The 17,762-nt window shown below is 49.1% G+C and overlaps 1 protein-coding gene across 1 annotated transcript in view; it reads right to left on the bottom strand.

Moving 5' to 3' along the window:
• Positions 1-17,628, bottom strand: part of LOC149331021 (uncharacterized) — a 52,558-nt gene extending 34,930 nt beyond the window's left edge. Inside the window, exons 1-4 of the mRNA XM_089561739.1 lie at positions 17,126-17,628; positions 11,947-12,102; positions 7,731-7,965; positions 4,950-6,991 (exon numbers count right to left, since the gene is read on the bottom strand). Coding sequence (XP_089417865.1) covers positions 4,950-6,991; positions 7,731-7,965; positions 11,947-12,102; positions 17,126-17,443 — 2,751 coding nt within the window. The 5' untranslated portion in view covers positions 17,444-17,628. The remainder of the gene's footprint in view (positions 1-4,949; positions 6,992-7,730; positions 7,966-11,946; positions 12,103-17,125) is intronic.
• Positions 17,629-17,762: the final 134 nt, after the last annotated feature.

The raw sequence follows: 17,762 nt of genomic DNA, 5'->3' as shown, positions 1-17,762 counted from the left end.
CGGAAATATTACAGTGCTTGTCACGTTTTTGTAATCGTGTTTTTCGGTGTATATTCTCACCAAGTCTCTGGTGTCGAGGGAACACATTAGCTCGGACGTCGCAGGCGAATGTGTTCAGGGAACTCATTCGATACCTAATGTCGTTTTCATCGAATGACATTAGATTTTCTCGTGTGGCAGCAAACTAATGTCGTTTTGAACGAATGTCATTCGATGGGAATGACATTAAATTTGCCGTGTGGCAGGGGTATTACTCACTGACATCCACTCTAACCTTGTCGCCAGTTTACCATCACATAATAACTACACATTAAAACGAAAAATAACTGATTCCCGACAGGCCTTCGACAATGTAGACAGTGGAAAAGCAGGCCGGGCAAAGGCCACCTCACAGTGACGGCCACAAATCGCATGTGTGGAGCACTGCTCCGAACTGTCGACCAAAGCATCATTAGTGCATTATTCACTGAGGCTGAGCTAAGTAGCCACAAAAATGTGCGTCACAGCATAAAAGGGGGACGCATATTCGGGGCTCCGTTGTAGTCTGAAAAATTTTTACAGGAAAATGACCGTCTCATGTAAGGGCCGGAACCCAGTCAAAACTGCGGAAAAGAAGTGAAGCCCTTACACGAGTACATACGGTATGCACACATGCCCAATGCGTACACCGGCTATGCTACAAAGATTTGACATTAGTCAAAAAAAGTAGTGAGAACCACTGGTCTCAGTCAGTACCTGGGAGGGATATGCACCTGCTTCGCCCAAGATCAAGAAGAGGTTGAGGTCACACCTGACAGCGTGCACCACTCTGGCCACACAAGTCAATATGTGACCATACTTTCTAGAAAGGCTCATGAGTGACAAAAAAGTACTAGCTGACCAACCGTAACAGCAATTGACCATTCTGGCACAGTACTTTGTTGCAACCTTCCAAGTGGACCTCGTGTTCTGCCAGCCCTCACACTTGAGCAATAAACTGGGAAGACGACAAAAAAGAAGTTGGAAATAAGAAAACTGGATGGTTCAGTGAGAAATGGGAAAGAAAAAGACGGAATTAATGCCACACAGAACAGAAAAGAAATCCGAGGCTATGTTATTCTGTCTGGAACATGAAATTCACCAATGAGTCAATGGAGAACAAGGTCTATTAAAGTGGATACCAAAGGATTGAAAGCATACAGCTAAACCTGGATATACTGAACATCCATATAGCGAATTCCTTGATATAATAAGTTTCTCAATTCCCCAACGCCACCCCCCACTGAAGTGCGTCTATCTGAGACCTCCACGTAAGGAAGGTGTTGCGCCGGTTGGCCTTCATATAACGAAGTGGCTACGCCATCTATATGTTATGTAGTGCCGAGTTACTCAACATTTAGCAGAACCACACGAACGTTTCGAGACGAAAAAGCACGAACTGAGATGAGAGGAACGCCGATCGCAACAAGCGACCTAGCTGACACAACGCGCTGTGCTCCAACGCCGTCGGCGCATCTCCAGCGCTTTCTTTTTCGGAACATCATACCGCATAGCATTACAACAGTTCATGCTCAAAAGCTGCGAAAAATAATAGGGCATAGCAAAAAAAGAAACAAAACCAACAGTGCACAGCCAACACCGCCGCATGGATGCTCGCGCAATTCAGGCACCGATAGCTACCACATGTCGGGAGCGGGGACGGCGGTGAGCACCAGCAACGCAAGGTGAGGAGTCCGTTTCCTGGGCCAACAGTGAGGGGGAGACTGAGAGAGGGAACATGCGGGTAGAAGCACATGCCTCCATGGTCGGTCTATGGTGGCAGTGAGGCCGCACGCACAGTGCTGCCAACCCTAGGGATTTTTCCCTAGATCTAGAGAATTTCGACGACATTTAGGGTAAAAGGGATTTTTTTTTTATAATCTAGGGAAACTGTTTGCTCAGAGAGTTTTTTTTTTCCTCTCTCTCTCAAATTGGGAAGACAGTACAAGCTTTTCGTTGTTTTTGCTCTACAACTGACGGAGGCCCGCACAACACTGCCGCACGCTCGAGTAAAGCCTGTTTTACATGCAAGTGAAAACGTTTTGTTGCTGCGACGCAAAAGCTTTTCAGAGCCATTGCGGCGGCTCCAGCAGTAAGAGCAGCGATGTTCCAGCAAGTTAAAAATTTTTCACCGCGCAGCGCTGCTCAGTTTTCAGTCGCTTGCATGCATGTGAACCAGCCTTTACAGGGACGTAGTCGAACGTGTATGGTCCCTGACGTGAACAGTGGCACCCACTGCTGTGATCTGGCGCGCCACCGCCTTCCCTCAACACGCACGCCCCTTCCTCACGCTGTATTTAGAGCTCGCTGCACGACGTGAAATTCCTATTTATTTTGATAATTAGGAAAGAACAAGGGCGCCATTTCTTTGATAAAGAAGCGCCGGGTTAGAAATCTTAGCTAGTATAACTAGGGGAACGATTCCCAGTTCACCCGCCGCGGTGCTGGGTGGTTATGGCGCTGGGCTGCTGACCCGAAAGACGAGGCTTCGATCCCGGCCTCGGCGGCCGCATTTCGATGGAGGCTAAATTCCAGAGGCCCGTGCACTGTGCGATGTGAGTGCACATCAAAGAACCCTAGGTGGTCGACATTTCTGGATCCCTTCACTACGGCGTCCTTCATAGCTTGAGTCGCTTTGGGACGTTAAACCCCAATAAGCCAAACCAATCAAACTGTTACGTCAGCCACCCTCTAGCGAAACCGCAGCAAATGAACAAGCAGCTTCTATGTCGCAGTTTCTGCGTACTCCTCAAGCGACCTCCAGGCGTTCGGCTGAAGTCTAAACCGACTCAACATGAGGGGAAAAAATTCAGTTACCGTATTTACCCAATTCCAACGCGCCCCCGATTCCAACGCGCACCCAATTTACGGCACCAAAAAAAAAAAAAAATTTTCAAGCCCCGATTCTAATGCGCGCCCGATATTGGTAATGAAAAAAAAAAACTACAAGCCCCGCTTCTAACGTGCATGTGACTTCCACGAATGAAAATAATTTGCAACCGTTTTTATATTTTAAGGGGAGATGCGGGTGAAAAAACCGCGATTTTTTTCGATAAAGTCGATTTTGTATTTTCTTGCGTTTTGTATTCCCCCAAGCCTCTTCTTTTATGTGTAAAAAAATCAAAGCCAATAATCAATGGGAAGTTAGTAAAAAATACTATTAAAGCACTCACGGTGGCTCGCGAAAGTGCGAATTTGACCGAATTTCGGGAACGCGGCATTTCGCTCCACGGCGTCGCCCGCTCTTGAATATTCGCGGGGAAGTAGGCCTACCCATCGTCTACGACATGGTCTACGAGAAGCCACTTCGGCAGCGGCGCATTCTTGATAAAAATACGAAAAAAAAAGATCGTTTCACGCCCGAGTCGAGCGTCGCGACTGGCCCTTCAAATCACGTGGTACGATCGGAGCCGTTCCATTGGCTACGAGCATTCCACCGCACGGTCGGGCGCAGACGCTCTTTCTTCGTTCTGCCGCCACCGAGACGTGAACCAACGCTTCTGCCCGGGTTTTTCTCCTGTCTCCGCTATGGATGTGACTGAGAAACGAGATTTTCGCTCACGCAATTTCCTGACAAAGCATAAGTATAAAGGAAGACGCCCCAAGCGCAAGCGGAGAGCTCCGGTTACGGGAGGTTCGTCTGCTGCTAGGCGTAACTGCGGCAACGGCGATGCTTCTTGCGGAGCATCCATGACTTCGTCAGTGCGTCTGAGCGAAAGATAAAGATCTTCGACTGTAAAAACGGGCGCGGGAGCGCTGTTATCTGTGAGATCGGCATGATGCACGACCTCGTCAGCGGCGCGGCGTGCCCCGCCTGCAGACGATGTAATCTCTGTCAGAGAGTCGGCCGCAAAACAGAAAGGAGTCTCATCGTTTTTGGAACTTTACCGCCGAAATGACGCGTTTCCGACAACCGTTGTTTCATCAACATATTCTTCGATCCGCGTATCTTGATCGTGCAACGGCAGTGATGAGGCGTCCGCCCACGGCAGTGCACGGGATACCATCGTCGTGAACGCGGTCCGTGGTCGCTGAGCACGCGACCAATGACAAGCGCCACACCGGTTGAAAACGGCTCCTGCGACGCGGAAAACGACGAGCAAACGTGCTTCCATGTTTCCAGCAGTTAGTGAGCTCCCACATCGTATAATGGCGATGACGATGGGCAGCTATGGGGCAGTTTCGGTTTGCACTCGAATCCAACGCGCATGCGATTTTGAGACGTATTTTCCCCGAAAAAAGGTGCGCGTTGGAATTGGGTAAATACGGTAATTCCACATGCCGATGCATGTTTACTAATATCTTGCATACAGTGAAAAAAAAAAACATACACGATAAAGAGCGTTTAATTTGCAATTTCCAAAGAGCACTACGGTTTATCTTGTAGCTTCATTTAGAAGTTCTTCATTTCAGATCCTTCATTTCAAATTTAGAGCTAATTTGCTTACCAACGTCTGGTAACAGGATAGCTGCATGATAAGACTTGCTACTGAACTACGCATAAATGCACATTTTTTCACAACAGAACACTAACTCGTAGCGGCGTTGCGTGAACCGAGGTAGAGCTGGCAGTGGCGCTGCCGCAGTAGTGCTATCAGCGCAATCACGAGATGCTTCTCTGTGTTTATGACATCGAGTAACACTGTGTCTGTAAGCATTTTCAAGGCGATTTCACCTACATTTTTTTTTTTGGTTTCCGTTCTGCAGTGTCCTTTTAACTGTTCTAGCGAAAACTGCATGTAAGGAAACCTGGATGAAACGAAAAATCTCGGACTTTTTGTCATTTCGCTATAACCAGGTTTACCTGTAGTCATAGGTGGCAAAGAATAGAGTAGAGTGATCAGGGTAAAAACAAGAAAGTTCATGGGGGCAGTTACAGATGGCATAAGGCTAATGTAATAGAATATTTTGGGCAGCTGACGTTTACTTACCCGTGGTGGCTCCCCATTAGGGCGTCCTCCGCCAGGCGGCATGTCCTCACCGTCATCTTCTGGTGGCCCTCGCCACCTCTTCTCGGGAGGCATTCCACCCCAGTCAGGACTCTCATCACCAGCCCAATGTGGTGGAGGCGGCCGCTGGCCAGGAGGAAACCCGCCTCGGCCTCTGGGTGGGCCCCCCCGGACCCCACCTCGGTGGTTGGGGTTTTGCCACACGTAAGGCGACGGGTGCCGCATACCCATCTCTGGCTTGTCTGGTGGACCTCCAAATTTCCCTGGCGGAGGAGGCCTGAAGCCCTGATGAGGTGGAGGTCGGAATGGGTCTGGGCCACCTTCATAATCTTCTGCATCATTCCCAAACTCTGGATCCCCACCAAAATGCTCGTCAGGGGGCCCGCCACCAAAGGGACGACCCCGACCCCCGCGACCAGGAAATCCCCCTCGTGGGGGGCGTCCACGAGGACCATCCCGCCCTCTGAAGGGCCTGCCCCCAAAACCACCATCACCATCCTCGTCTGCCATATCGGGATGGCCTCCCGGGAAGTGCTGTTGTTGCTCTTGTGGAGACAAAGGCGGGCGGTAAGGTGGAAAGGGTTGGTCGGGGGGTCCACGCGGTCCGCCGCCACGTGGCCCTCCTCGCGGTCCACCTCTTGGGCCACCTCTGGGGCTCATGCTCCCACGTGGACCAATGCCACCCTGAGGACCCATGCCACCTTGTGGACCCATATCATCCTGTGGGCCCATGCCGCCCTGAGGTCCCATGCCCGCCTGAGGTCCCATTCCGCCCTGAGGACCCATTCCGCCCTGAGGACCCATTCCGCCTTGCCGGCCCATTTCACCTTGAGGGCCCATTCCGCCTTGAGGACCCATTCCACCTTGAGGACCCATTCCACCTTGAGGGCCCATTCTCCCTTGTGGGCCCATTCTCCCTTGTGGACCCATGCCTCCTTGTGGACCCATGCCACCTTGCGGGCCCATTCTGCCTTGCGGGCCCATCCCGCCTTGCGGGCCCATCCCGCCTTGAGGGCCCATCCCGCCTTGAGGGCCCATTCCACCCTGTGGGCCCATGCCACCCTGTGGGCCCATGCCACCTTGTGGGCCCATGCCGCCTTGTGGGCCCATGCCGCCTTGTGGGCCCATGCCGCCTTGTGGGCCCATGCCGCCTTGTGGGCCCATGCCGCCTTGTGGGCCCATGCCGCCTTGTGGGCCCATGCCTCCTTGAGGACCCATGCCTCCTTGAGGACCCATGCCTCCTTGAGGACCCATACCATCATCTGGTCCCATACCGCCCTGTGGGCCCGGCCCCATGCCTCCTTGTGGGGCCATACCACCCCTTGGAGCCATGCCCCCTCGTGGGCCCATGCCTCCCCTAGGACCCATGCCGCCTCTCGGTCCCATGCCTCCCCTGGGACCCATGCCTCCCCTGGGACCCATGCCTCCTCTCGGTCCCATGCCGCCTCTGGGACCCATACCTCGATGCGGTGGCCCCATGCCCTGAGGCGGGCCCCGCTCCTGTTGTGACTGAGGACCCTGTGGTGGCATCATGCCTTGCATGGCCTGTGGTGCCATGCCCACCATGCCCTGCGGCATCATTCCAGGTGCCATCATTCCTTGGGACATCATGGCCTGTGGTGTCATCCCTTGTGGGTGCATGCCTTGTGGGTGCATGCCTTGGGGAGCCATGCCTTGAGGGGTCATGCCTTGAGGTGCCATGCCCTGAGGAGTCATGCCCTGTGGGGCCATTCCCTGTGGAACCATTCCTTGTGGCATCATGCCCTGGGGCATCAGAGTTGCTCCTTGTGGTACTAGTGTTGCCTGGGGCATCATGGCTGATGGCGTGACTTGTGGAACCAGTGCCGCCTGGGGCATCATGGCCTGCTGTTGCTGTTGTTGCTGGGCTAACGCTTGTTGCTGAGCAAGGACCTGCTGTTGGGCCAGCATCTGTTGCTGCTGCTGCTGCTGGGACAGTGGTGTGCCTCCAGGAGCTGGTACACTGCTTGCAGGAGTCACCTGGCCAGCCGGCTGAGCCCCTGCACCTGTTCAAAAGACATCAACAAAGGACACCAATTGGGAGCTGCCATGGTGCTGGCGGAGAGCCTATTTCTCGAACTGCGGGCGATTAAAGTTCGGTATACGATATGACCTCAATTTAAAGGGCCAAACACACGAATTCACATCTTTTGACCAGTATAACATATGAATTAGGCAGAGTTTCTCAATGAAAATTCGTAGATAGGTGTGGAAAGACCTCAGTATCACGAAAATGAAAAGATCAAAAATCCAATTTTCTGAACAATTTTCGGCCGCAAAGAGCTGGGTCCCCTTAAGCACTCATTAGCACTTGTAACAGAGCAACCAAAAAATAGAGGTACACATCTGAGTGAAAAGGGTGCTATGATTTTCCTCCGCGCTTCAAAACTTCTTAATTTTCTCCACACTCGACAATTCCCAGAACACAGCCATAAGATGTTTCAACCATGTTTTGGAACTAAAATTGTCGCACCATAAGTGTTTAAACAAACTCAGCGATATAACTAAGGCTCCAGGTCTCAGGAAGGCATGCATGTCCTTTGCATTCCACTAAAGGTTTTCACAGCATTAGTAACATATCACACCAAAGGGAGCGCAACCAAACACAACACAAGTACTCTTCACACCTCGCAGTCATTTCCTCATTATTTACAGCCATCATTTTCCTCACAATGTGCAACAGAAAGCACCACAGTAAAAATTGAAATTCCCGCCCCCAACAGAGCATCTGGCACAACCGCCCACCTGTGCCCTTCATCTTTCGCATCTCCTGACGACGGTCGAGGAGTTGCTGCCTCCATTGCTTCCACTGGGACTCGTATCTGGCAAATGCCTCCTTGTCCGGGTGATCCCGATTCTGTGTCAACCAATTCTCGAAGCTCTTCTCCCACTCCTTGAACTGCCGCTCGAATTCGGCATCCTCAGCATCCACAGAAGGGGCACCACTAACGGGCACAGCAGCGGGTGCTGCCTGGGGCGCCTGCAAGGCATCCAAACATTAGAGAAAGCAAAAAAGTGAAAAAAAAAAAAGCTGCCCCCGCACAGAGTTTGGTGAATTATGGCCTTATTTTCTGCTGCTCCATCAAAACTCCAACTACTCCTCTCACGGCTAAATTGCACAGTGCAGAGCACACGTGCGACCAGCACTGCAGGCCTCCTTAAATTATCTGTATAAGGATCACCTAAGGTATTCACATGGCAGTCTCCAATTAAGGAGCAGCTGGTTATTACCATTATAGCTCAGCATGGCAGACATATTGACTGCGTGATGCGAGACAGGCAACAGCAACAAGGTTGACAAGAACTGATGCCTACAAGGCATGCACCAGTCGATGTAAATCTTGTTCTCGTATCGCTAGTGTTTCGCTGACTAACCAGCCGAACCGGGCTTCTGATTTAGCATGGCAGAGCTAATGTTGCACCTCGGCCATGAAGGGTATACACTTCTAGGCCTAGACATGACTTTGTCATACTGTGTTCTGTTATAAACAGATGAAAACAGATGTTGATCTGAAAACAAATGTTGAATCAAAAGTAATTTGTGCCCATTTTCTGCTCATACAAAATCAAGCAAAAAGGTTTGACATGTTTTGACACCTGTAGCATGATTCAACACAGATTGGGACACAAGGGCACATGAAAACATGAGCCCTGCACAGCCGCACATAACATCATGAATTTTGTACTCCAAGCCAAGTACCTCCCCTACCCATCACAAAGAAGCTTTTGCAATTACAGCAAGGGCAGCACAAAATGCCAGGCATTTTTTCTAACTGCAGTCACAACCAGTCAATGTATGAGCAGTATGAAAGCTGGAAAGACATCAACATATTAAAACTTTCTGCACTTTAACATAAGTTAAACTCGAAAAGTACCTTTGCAAATTGCTCTTTGAAGCAAAAGAGGTTGCATTTCTGTCATTCAAGCACCACATTAGACCAGATGATGCGGCAATCTTCAGAAACTACACAGCGCATTGCTCTATTCAAACCATCACAAATCACATGAAAAATGTTTTAAGCTTGATCTTTTCACTCTTGATCACACAGAGCAGCTCATGATGCTGTCTGAGAGTGAATTTTCAAAACTGGCGCACGCAATGGAAGCACACTCAATCTTTACGTCTGCCTTTCGTTTTCATATACAACCAGGTTCTTGCACCCCGAACATATCTTAAAAATCGGGCTAAACCCAATCTCTCCTCTTCGATGTTGGTTTTCCAGTTCATAAAGCTGAAGATCGTAAGAAATAAAAACTTTGGATATAGAGTATTTATTCCAGAGTGGTGTCCTCGGTTAACTGGGGACCTTAACGCTCGATTTCATGAGGCAAATGAATTTTAGGACAAGTTTGGGGGATTTAGAAATGAGAGGCCAAAACATGGCTGCCGACCCAATCTGAGTCGCTGTATTAAGAGCTACCCACGAAATGACACCGTAATCCAAGAACCTTACGTGTTTACAAAGGTTACTGTGGTGTTGAATGTTTTTGCACTGTAAAAATAAAGGGAAGCCAGTCTTGCTCGTACATGGAAATGCTCTGTAAGAGATTGGTAACCTACGCAAAGAAATATTTGTAATAGATTAAGAAAAAAAAAACATTTCTAGGTAAACAGTGGAACTCACAATTTTCATGTTGTTTTGAAAGCATGAGTAAAAATATAGGGCTTCTTATGCATAGCAGAAAAACGACCTGTTATAGTAAAATTTGTGGGGACGCCTTCGTCCCCTGCGTTCACTTTCCCGCACTGCACCCCACTGTTGTTAGCTGCCCCCGAAAAGCACTCCCTTTAGTTTGGTTACTCTAGCTAACAGGGGAGGGCGCTCGCGTCGCAGCGACAGCAGCGCCACGGATGGCGTGTTTGGCCGCTCGCGCGCGGGGGAAGGCTAGGTCTCTTCTGCTCGGCATCGGGAAGCGTGTTGGACGTTCACGCGCAAAGCTCCGCTCTTGGCCGTGGGCGTCCTCGTGTGGAAACGTCTTCCCCTCAGCTCGTTCCGTCGGGCCTCGGAGTTTATCCCTTTGCCCTACCGTGGGCGGACGTTCGCTCGTAGCCGTGCTGGTGAGTCGGACATCCTAGATTCCTCAGTGTATTTTGTTGCTAGCTGGCATTATTGTTGCTATAGCAATAAATGTCTTGTTTGTATCAGCCAGTGTGTCGTTCCTTTGTTCCCGTAGAGCACGGCCCGCCGTGGTCGGCGTGCGCTCAGTAGCGTACGCGACCACGGGGTGGGGTCCGCGCGGTTTTGAACTGGCTCAGCCGCGGTTAAACGGGGAATACGCATTTATCCCCCCATTTAAACCCCATAAATTATCGCCCTATTTTTAACCCCCGCGTTCCGGAAAAAATAAAACCCGAATACAAAGGGCCCTAGATGTATGGCATGTACTGTAATTTTGCATAACTCCAAAGACTACCGTGCTGCTCATCATGTTAAGCTACCACTAACAGCACAAAAACCAAGCAGTGCTTCCAAGGCTACTCGAGAACCCACCTATTAGACACGAAGTCTTGAATCACTATGAAGACTGCAATGCATCATACATTTCATGTGAACTCAAACCCAACCAATAAAACCTGTCACTGAGTCCCAGCAATGCAAAGCAGAATGCATGTATTTTACTAGTACATTAAAATGGGCAGCATTGAAAATGCATTACCTCTAAATCTCGCTTCCATAGTGACAAGCAGCATCTTTAAAGATGTCCTCTCTTCTTTCCACAAACCTATCCAAACCCCCTAACGAACACACATTTCACTGAACTGTCTGTTCATTCAAAGAATTTCAATCCATGAAATCAATGATTCCCTGAACGCTTCAAGTTCATTGGATCATTAAAGTAACTAAGATCAATTATCCAAAGTTTAAATAAGTAAAGTCAATTAAATGCAACTTTAATAAGCATCTACTGCACTCCAGAGCTCTTGTTTCAATCAAGAGCTCCACAGCTTTCCTCTGTGCCAGTGCAGCTGCACCCAGGTGGACGGTAATGAGTAACTGCGCCCTTGTTTCAATACTATTAACAGCAGCCCCCTTTGTAACTATTTTTGTCGAACAATGTATATTCAGGCCCTGTTAAACGTTTCTATAGCTTCATAAACTGCATGCATTCTGTCCTTCAACATTTACCCGTCTTTTTTTTTTCTTTACCATTCTCCCTCTGTAATACCTCTGGCCCTGACGGGTAAAAGAAGTGAAGAAATAAAAAATATACAGCTACAGTAGTTGTGTTTTACAACATTGAGAAATTGTAACAAGAAATTTCAGATGCTGGCATCCCTACAGCATCACAATAGGAGTTTGGATGTTGTGGGGACGCCTTCGTCCCCTGCGTTCACTTTCCCGCATTGCACCCCCTACTGTAGTTAGCTCCTCCGAAACGCGCTCTTCTCAGTTTCGGTTACTTGAACTAACAGGGGAGGGCGCTCGTGTCATAGCGACACCAGCGCCACGGATGGCGTTTTGCTGCGCGCGCGCGAGGGATAGCTGGCTCTCTTCTCCCTGGGACAGGGAAGCGTGTTGGACGTTCACGCGCAAAGCTCCGCTTTTCGTCGACGGGCGCCTCTTGGTTGGAACTTGCTCCCACCGAGCCCGTCCCGCTTGGCCTCGGAGTTTATCCCTTTGACCTAGCGTGGGCGAACGTTCGCTCGTAACCGTGCTGGTGAGTCGGACATTCTCGATTCCTCAGTGTATTTTGTTGCTAGCTGGCGTTATTGTTGCTATAGCAATAAATGCCTTGTTTGTGTCAGCCAGTGTGTCGTTCCTTTGTTCTCGCAGAGCACGGCCCGCCGTGGTCGACGTGCGCTCGGTAGCGCACGCGACCACGGGGTGGGGTCCGCGCGGTTTTGAGCTGTGTCAGCCGCGCTTAACAGGGGAATACGTGTTTATCCCCCCCAATTTTCAACCCCACAATGTTAATGTTGCCCTAATGTATTTCATGCACGCCAGTTAAACCAGCTTGCCTTGGGTGCTGCTGCTGCCTGCTGGGCGCCCACGGCTGCGGCCTCGTACGCTGACGTCCAGCCAGCCCACTGTTGGGACCACGCCAGCCAGGCCTGCTGCTGTGCTTGCTGCCATGCTTGCGCCTGAGTCTTCAGCTGCTGCATGCGCTCAGCATCCTGCAAACACACACATGCCGCACCGTCAGCAGATCCAAGCGTTGCTCATAGATGGTGCCACCGATCAACCGCCACTGCTTCGCAGCAATGCAACAAAAGAAGGCCAGCTGGTTTCAAATGATCCGAAGGCATGCGCTGTGTTTCAGGAACACGATTTAAACACAGGGGAAACTTAGATGACGTTTAAGTTGTACTTGTAGCGTGCCATCGTGGTCCGGCAGCAGAAGACGACAACTGTCCCAAGCACGCGCAGACTGGATTTCGTGGCTGCTTAACTGCACACTAAATACTCATCAAATACGAGCACCTTTGAATAAAAATTTTTTTCCAGTTTGAACAGACGTGACGAGTAAAGGCACATAAGGACAAGTGCTTGCACCATCAATGCACTACAAGAGCCACAACCAAATACCGAATGCCAAGGCTAGGCCAGCATTTTACCCAAACTACCATTATTGCAACACTAAAGCAAATATAAAATGTTTGGACAACAGACGCAGGGACATAAATATTGCAATGGGCAAAAGAAACATGGCACGTTTTCTATTTAAACAAGACACCAGCTAGCTCACCAAGAAGTACTGCTTCACTAAAGTGAACACTGATTATAGTTGCCTGAAGTAGGATAAGCTATACATCACCATTCAGCTAATTTGACTGCCCTCCAGTGCTTTCATTTATGGAATGTTCAAACTGAGAAAAACCCCCACCAAAGGCCAATGCTGCCCGGCTAATAGCATGACACAATGATATATCACAACTCATTTCTATCTTTGGGCTTTACCGACTGGTTTCGTTTATGGGGTTTAACGTCCCAAAGCGACTAAGGCTATGAGAGACGCCGTAGTGGAGGGCTCCGGAAATTTCGACCACCTGGGGTTCTTTAGCGTGCACTGACATCGCACAGTACACGGGCCTCTAGAATTTCTTCTCCAAAGAAATTCTAGCCGCCGCGGCCGGGATCGAACCAGCTTCTTTTGGGTCAGCAGCCGAGCACCATAACCGCTGAGCCACCGCAGCGGCTGGGCTTTACCGACTGTCCATGTGGTTAGTTAAACCAGCAGAGCAAGGTCGATACGGATGGTTTTCGTCACAAAAATAAAAAAAAAATTAAGCTTGCTAAACTCAATTTTCATGACAATGCTTTTGCATGCTGAGTGCAAAACCAAACACCTTTGCCAAAGATGTGTCCGCAGTAGAAAAGAAACGAGTTAATGACGCTAAACATGGTGGATGTGATCAAGAGAGACTGAATGCCACATTCTGGAAGCGACCAGACAACCCATAAAATTGCCTCGGCATGCCTACGAATGAAGTGTCTACAGCAAAAGCAGCCCACTTTTAACTCTACTTGCATTGCCTGACCAGAACTTGGTGGAATGACACAGCAGGACATTCTAGAACATGCACAGAGGCAGTCGGAACAGCAGAGAGAACTAAATACTAAAGGGACATCGAAGACAAAATGAGTCTGGATTATATCCATGGATTACCACAATCCAATGACAAAGACGGTAGTTTCCCTAAAAACGGAGCTTCTATAACCTAGAAAAGTATGAACAATGACAGACGAGACGCTGCCATATGGTGTGTTCGTAAACTATCCCTTTTTTTTTCTGCACATCTCGGAGGCCAGCCATTTCCTGTTGCCTATCACAGAGCCGTTCTGACAGCATCATCAGCATCACAAGTTTGAATCGCAAGCTGAGAAAAAAATACTGATTTCAATCCCTAATTTCGTCGTAATATTTAACTTCTACTGCCAAACCAACACCAACACAGCCACAAAATGCCTCTAATGAATTTTACTAAACTAAATTCCTGCGAAGTTGTCCTCTGGGCCTTTGTAATGAGTTTTCACCAGCCACGTCAATCAAGAGTTGTTGACTCGGCTCATCATTCCAACAAAAACAGAACGTGACTCCTGCGTGATGCTGCTTCCCAATTATTATTAGTATTCAATGTTGGCACTAGGCTTCACACGAGACAGGCGATGCGTGGTAACCAAGTTAAAGCATGCAAAAGACACAGCTGCAAGGAAGCTAATAACAAAAAATCAAAAGTTCATGTTGTTTGCGTCTTTCACACTGCTGACATGTGAAAACATGCCAACTTGCCCAGTTAACCTCTTAACCCTTTCAGGCGCTTTGTACACAATTGTGTAAGCGGCAAACTTACAGCTTTTTCTGAGAAACTGGAGCGCTTAACAGTGATTTCATTATTTCAGTCAAATTGAGCATCCTTCTTGTTGCAAATAAGTTGCTTTTTTGTACCATGTAGCGAATGCAGTAAATAATATTTCACATAAGAGTGAGCTAGGTAGCACTTCGTCCGCCGTTTTTGTGCAGACAGATTTTGCCACGAGTGAAGACATCGATTGTTTTTGCTCAATTTTGAGTATAATGTCCATCTTTGAAACACGAAGCGATTCCACGATCCCTAGGCTGTTTACCTGAAACACGAGAACATTTCGGTGTTATTATTTCTAACAAATCTGACACTTTGTACGGAATTCTCCACATCGTTTTAAGAACTGACCTCGCTCGAAAAGTAACACGCTCGAAAAGTAACAAGTACCCTTTCTTGAGGGCTGAATATACTACTTAGGTGAAAAAATAATTGATTTCAGTGAAAACAAGAAATGGCGCCTGAAAGGGTTAACTAGAACACGCCTAACATGTTACACAGCAGCAGCAGACTAATTCTACTCAAAGCAGTGTAGTGAATTTACTGCTGATAACCAGATTGGTGAGTGCACAAGTTCAAGTAACGCTGCAACTAGTTTACAGAGCTTAGAGGTGGCTGAAACCACACACATTTTATCAGCACTGGACAGGCAAGTTCACTATGAGCATAGGGCATAGCAAAGAATGCGGTGTCTTCACGAGATAACTTTTCAAGCTGGAATAAGTATTTTATGAAATGGACATGCTAGTAGGCCCACATGCCCCAAACTCTTGCCTGCAGGGTTGTCCCTGACCTGTTTTTCACACAGGAGAACCAGAACAGCAGACAGGACAAACAGAAGAACCAAACAAGAACAAAGTTCTTTTTGGTATCAGCAAGAAGTGGATGGCTTCCTGAGCTTCTTAATGATGCACCATGCACACTGCTCTGGTTCTGACATTACTGAGTCTTCTATATTTGGCTCTTGGGTTAAAAAAAAAATACCTCTGCGCAAATTACTGCCCTTTTTGTACCCAAATATAACGCACAAAGTGGCATATTATGACCCACACTGCTCGAGATATAATTTAACATTAGGAATTGCCTGGAATCATTAAGGACCTCCTATTGACTGACTCCCACTTACGAAGAAGCGAGCATAGCAGCAGATTCAACAGGCAGGACCACCCGTCAGTTCAAGCAATGGCCAAAGCAAAGAACAGACGAGCTAGGTGGCTAAGCGAGTTACATAACAGGTGGCTCTGCCTGCAAAATCTGCCGTTCTACTCGATTCTTCCCAAATGAGAGTCCCAGACTAAAGCAATTTCTCAATGATTCCACGCAAATCATTTATCAAGCAACACAGATTTTGTGCATCATACATGAGCACAAATAGGGTAGTAGTTTAGACAGAGATATTTTTCAAACTCACCACCCAAACATGGCTAGCAGACTTTACCCTGTACATGTGTGCCTCTAGACCATACCAAACCAAAGCATGATACTTCCGGTTAACTATCTGTTGCAGGGAAGCTTCCACAGGATGTGTGCAGAATAGTTATGCACAATGGTACCAAGCAACACTGAATCTTAAGCAGGCTAAATCTTTACTTCACCGTAACACTTGTAATCAAAAACAGACTTCTCAAGCAACAATTGCAATGCCTTGAGCAAGGCCTCTTCCCCAAGTTTTTCACTGCAAGCAAATTGTTCTCACATAGTATAAATGCAAGACGATTGGCCACCTCCCAACTTCTGTACGACACCAATGCGACAAAAAGGACACACTACAAAGCCTCATGGTGTGGCAATGCTAGTTTGCAACAGACATCACTAGAACTATGCCTACAACTTCTAATGCATGATGAGAAGAGAGAGTTAGGAGAGTTGGTTGTACTGCATACTGAAATGTATGTAGTGCAAAAGAAAAGCAAAAGAAGAAAGCCGGACACCACAAGTGCTTGCGGTACACAGTTTTCTTGTTGTCCTTGACATTTTGTGCTAATGTGCTAACCACGTTTCAATATGCTCTAACGTATGTTTGAGCACACTATGCAGCTTTGGCAGAAGTGGCATTAAGAAAGAAGCGGCTGACAGCACTCTTTTAGGTGCTCAAGACCAATATGATACCAACATGCAACTAAAAGTCATCCAAGAGGCACCAATGATGCCTTCAGAAGCATGACTTAAGAGATAAAGAATGCATAGAGGAAATTCTACACCGTGAAGTAAACAAACCAATGCATGCTTGGACACTCAGAGACTGACGATGTTTCACAACAGCAAGGAATGTCATCATAGAGCACAACAGTCTCATAGAACATTACAGCTTCTTAACTGTGTGAGGGAAGGCTAGACGTGCCTGTGGGCGCTACTATTACATAGAAAATGGAGGCTGATGTGATATCGGTTTCCCTAACGAAGCACTTGAAGCTTCAGACGCCTGAAAGGCTACACAACAAACAACCGCTACTGCGAACTTTTCTTTTTGTATTTCACTAGAAACAAGTCAACCCGAAGCGGGCAAGTGCGCCGCGCTGAACTGTGGGTACCCGCGTGGCGGCCGTTCGAAGTACGGAGGAGACGGCCACTCTCGAAAACCGTCAGGAAACCGCGGCAAATGGCCCCCGGGCGGCCAAACAGCCCCGCGCAACATAGAATTCCACGGCGGCACAGAATGTGAGACGGTGCGAGGCCGTCCCGCCGGGCGTCTCCGATAGCGAGCCGGAACCCGAGCCCACGACGCAGTGCCGCGGTTCGGCGGCGAAGCCTGAGCGTCCACGGCCGCGCACTAAAGGCAAAACGGCGTGGCGGCGGCTGCAATCGGGAACGGGGTGCGCACAGGTGGAACACCAACCTCGGGCGTCGCTGCCGCTGCCTCCTGGGTGGCCGCGGCGCCGGCAGTGGCGGCGGGCTGCGACGACGCCGCCGCCGCCGCTGCGTTGGCTTCGGTGGGCGCCGCGGTTGGAGCCACGGCGACGCTGGTCGTGGTGGTCCACTGGGGCCAGGCGTACGAAACGGCCGGCTGCGTCGACGGAGTAGTGGCGCCAGCGGCCGCCGTCGGCCATCCGACTGTTCCTAGCACTCCGAGTCCCGGCACAAAAGACTGCCCGGCCGCGGTCGGCATTACGGCGGCCGCGGCGGGCTGCGCGGCGGCACTCCACTGCTGCCACATCACGCTGCCGCAACTGTACTTGACCGACTCCTCTTCTCAGATTTCCGTTTGGAGTGAGATCGCTTTGTCTTCTACTTTAAAATATCGCCGCGTGTGAGTTTATTGTCCACAATCATGCTCACAGGCAGCGTGTCATAGAACGCACACACACAGACACACACATCAGCTCAAAGGAAGGAAGAAGCACATGGTTTCGAGTAGCCGTCGCTAGGGGGCAGACGCTGGGCGCGCACGAAAGCGGCTCGCGATCGCGAAAACCCCAGCTAGCGCAAACACCCAAGAAATCGCCGGGTTCCTGATACTTTTTCTTGGAGTTCTT

The sequence above is a fragment of the Amblyomma mixtum genome, chromosome 9 (genome assembly GCF_055824585.1).
Source record: "Amblyomma mixtum isolate Tamu chromosome 9, ASM5582458v1, whole genome shotgun sequence".
In the NCBI taxonomy this organism is placed as follows: Eukaryota; Metazoa; Arthropoda; class Arachnida; order Ixodida; family Ixodidae; genus Amblyomma; species Amblyomma mixtum.
This window is presented reverse-complemented; position numbering and strand designations above follow the sequence as displayed.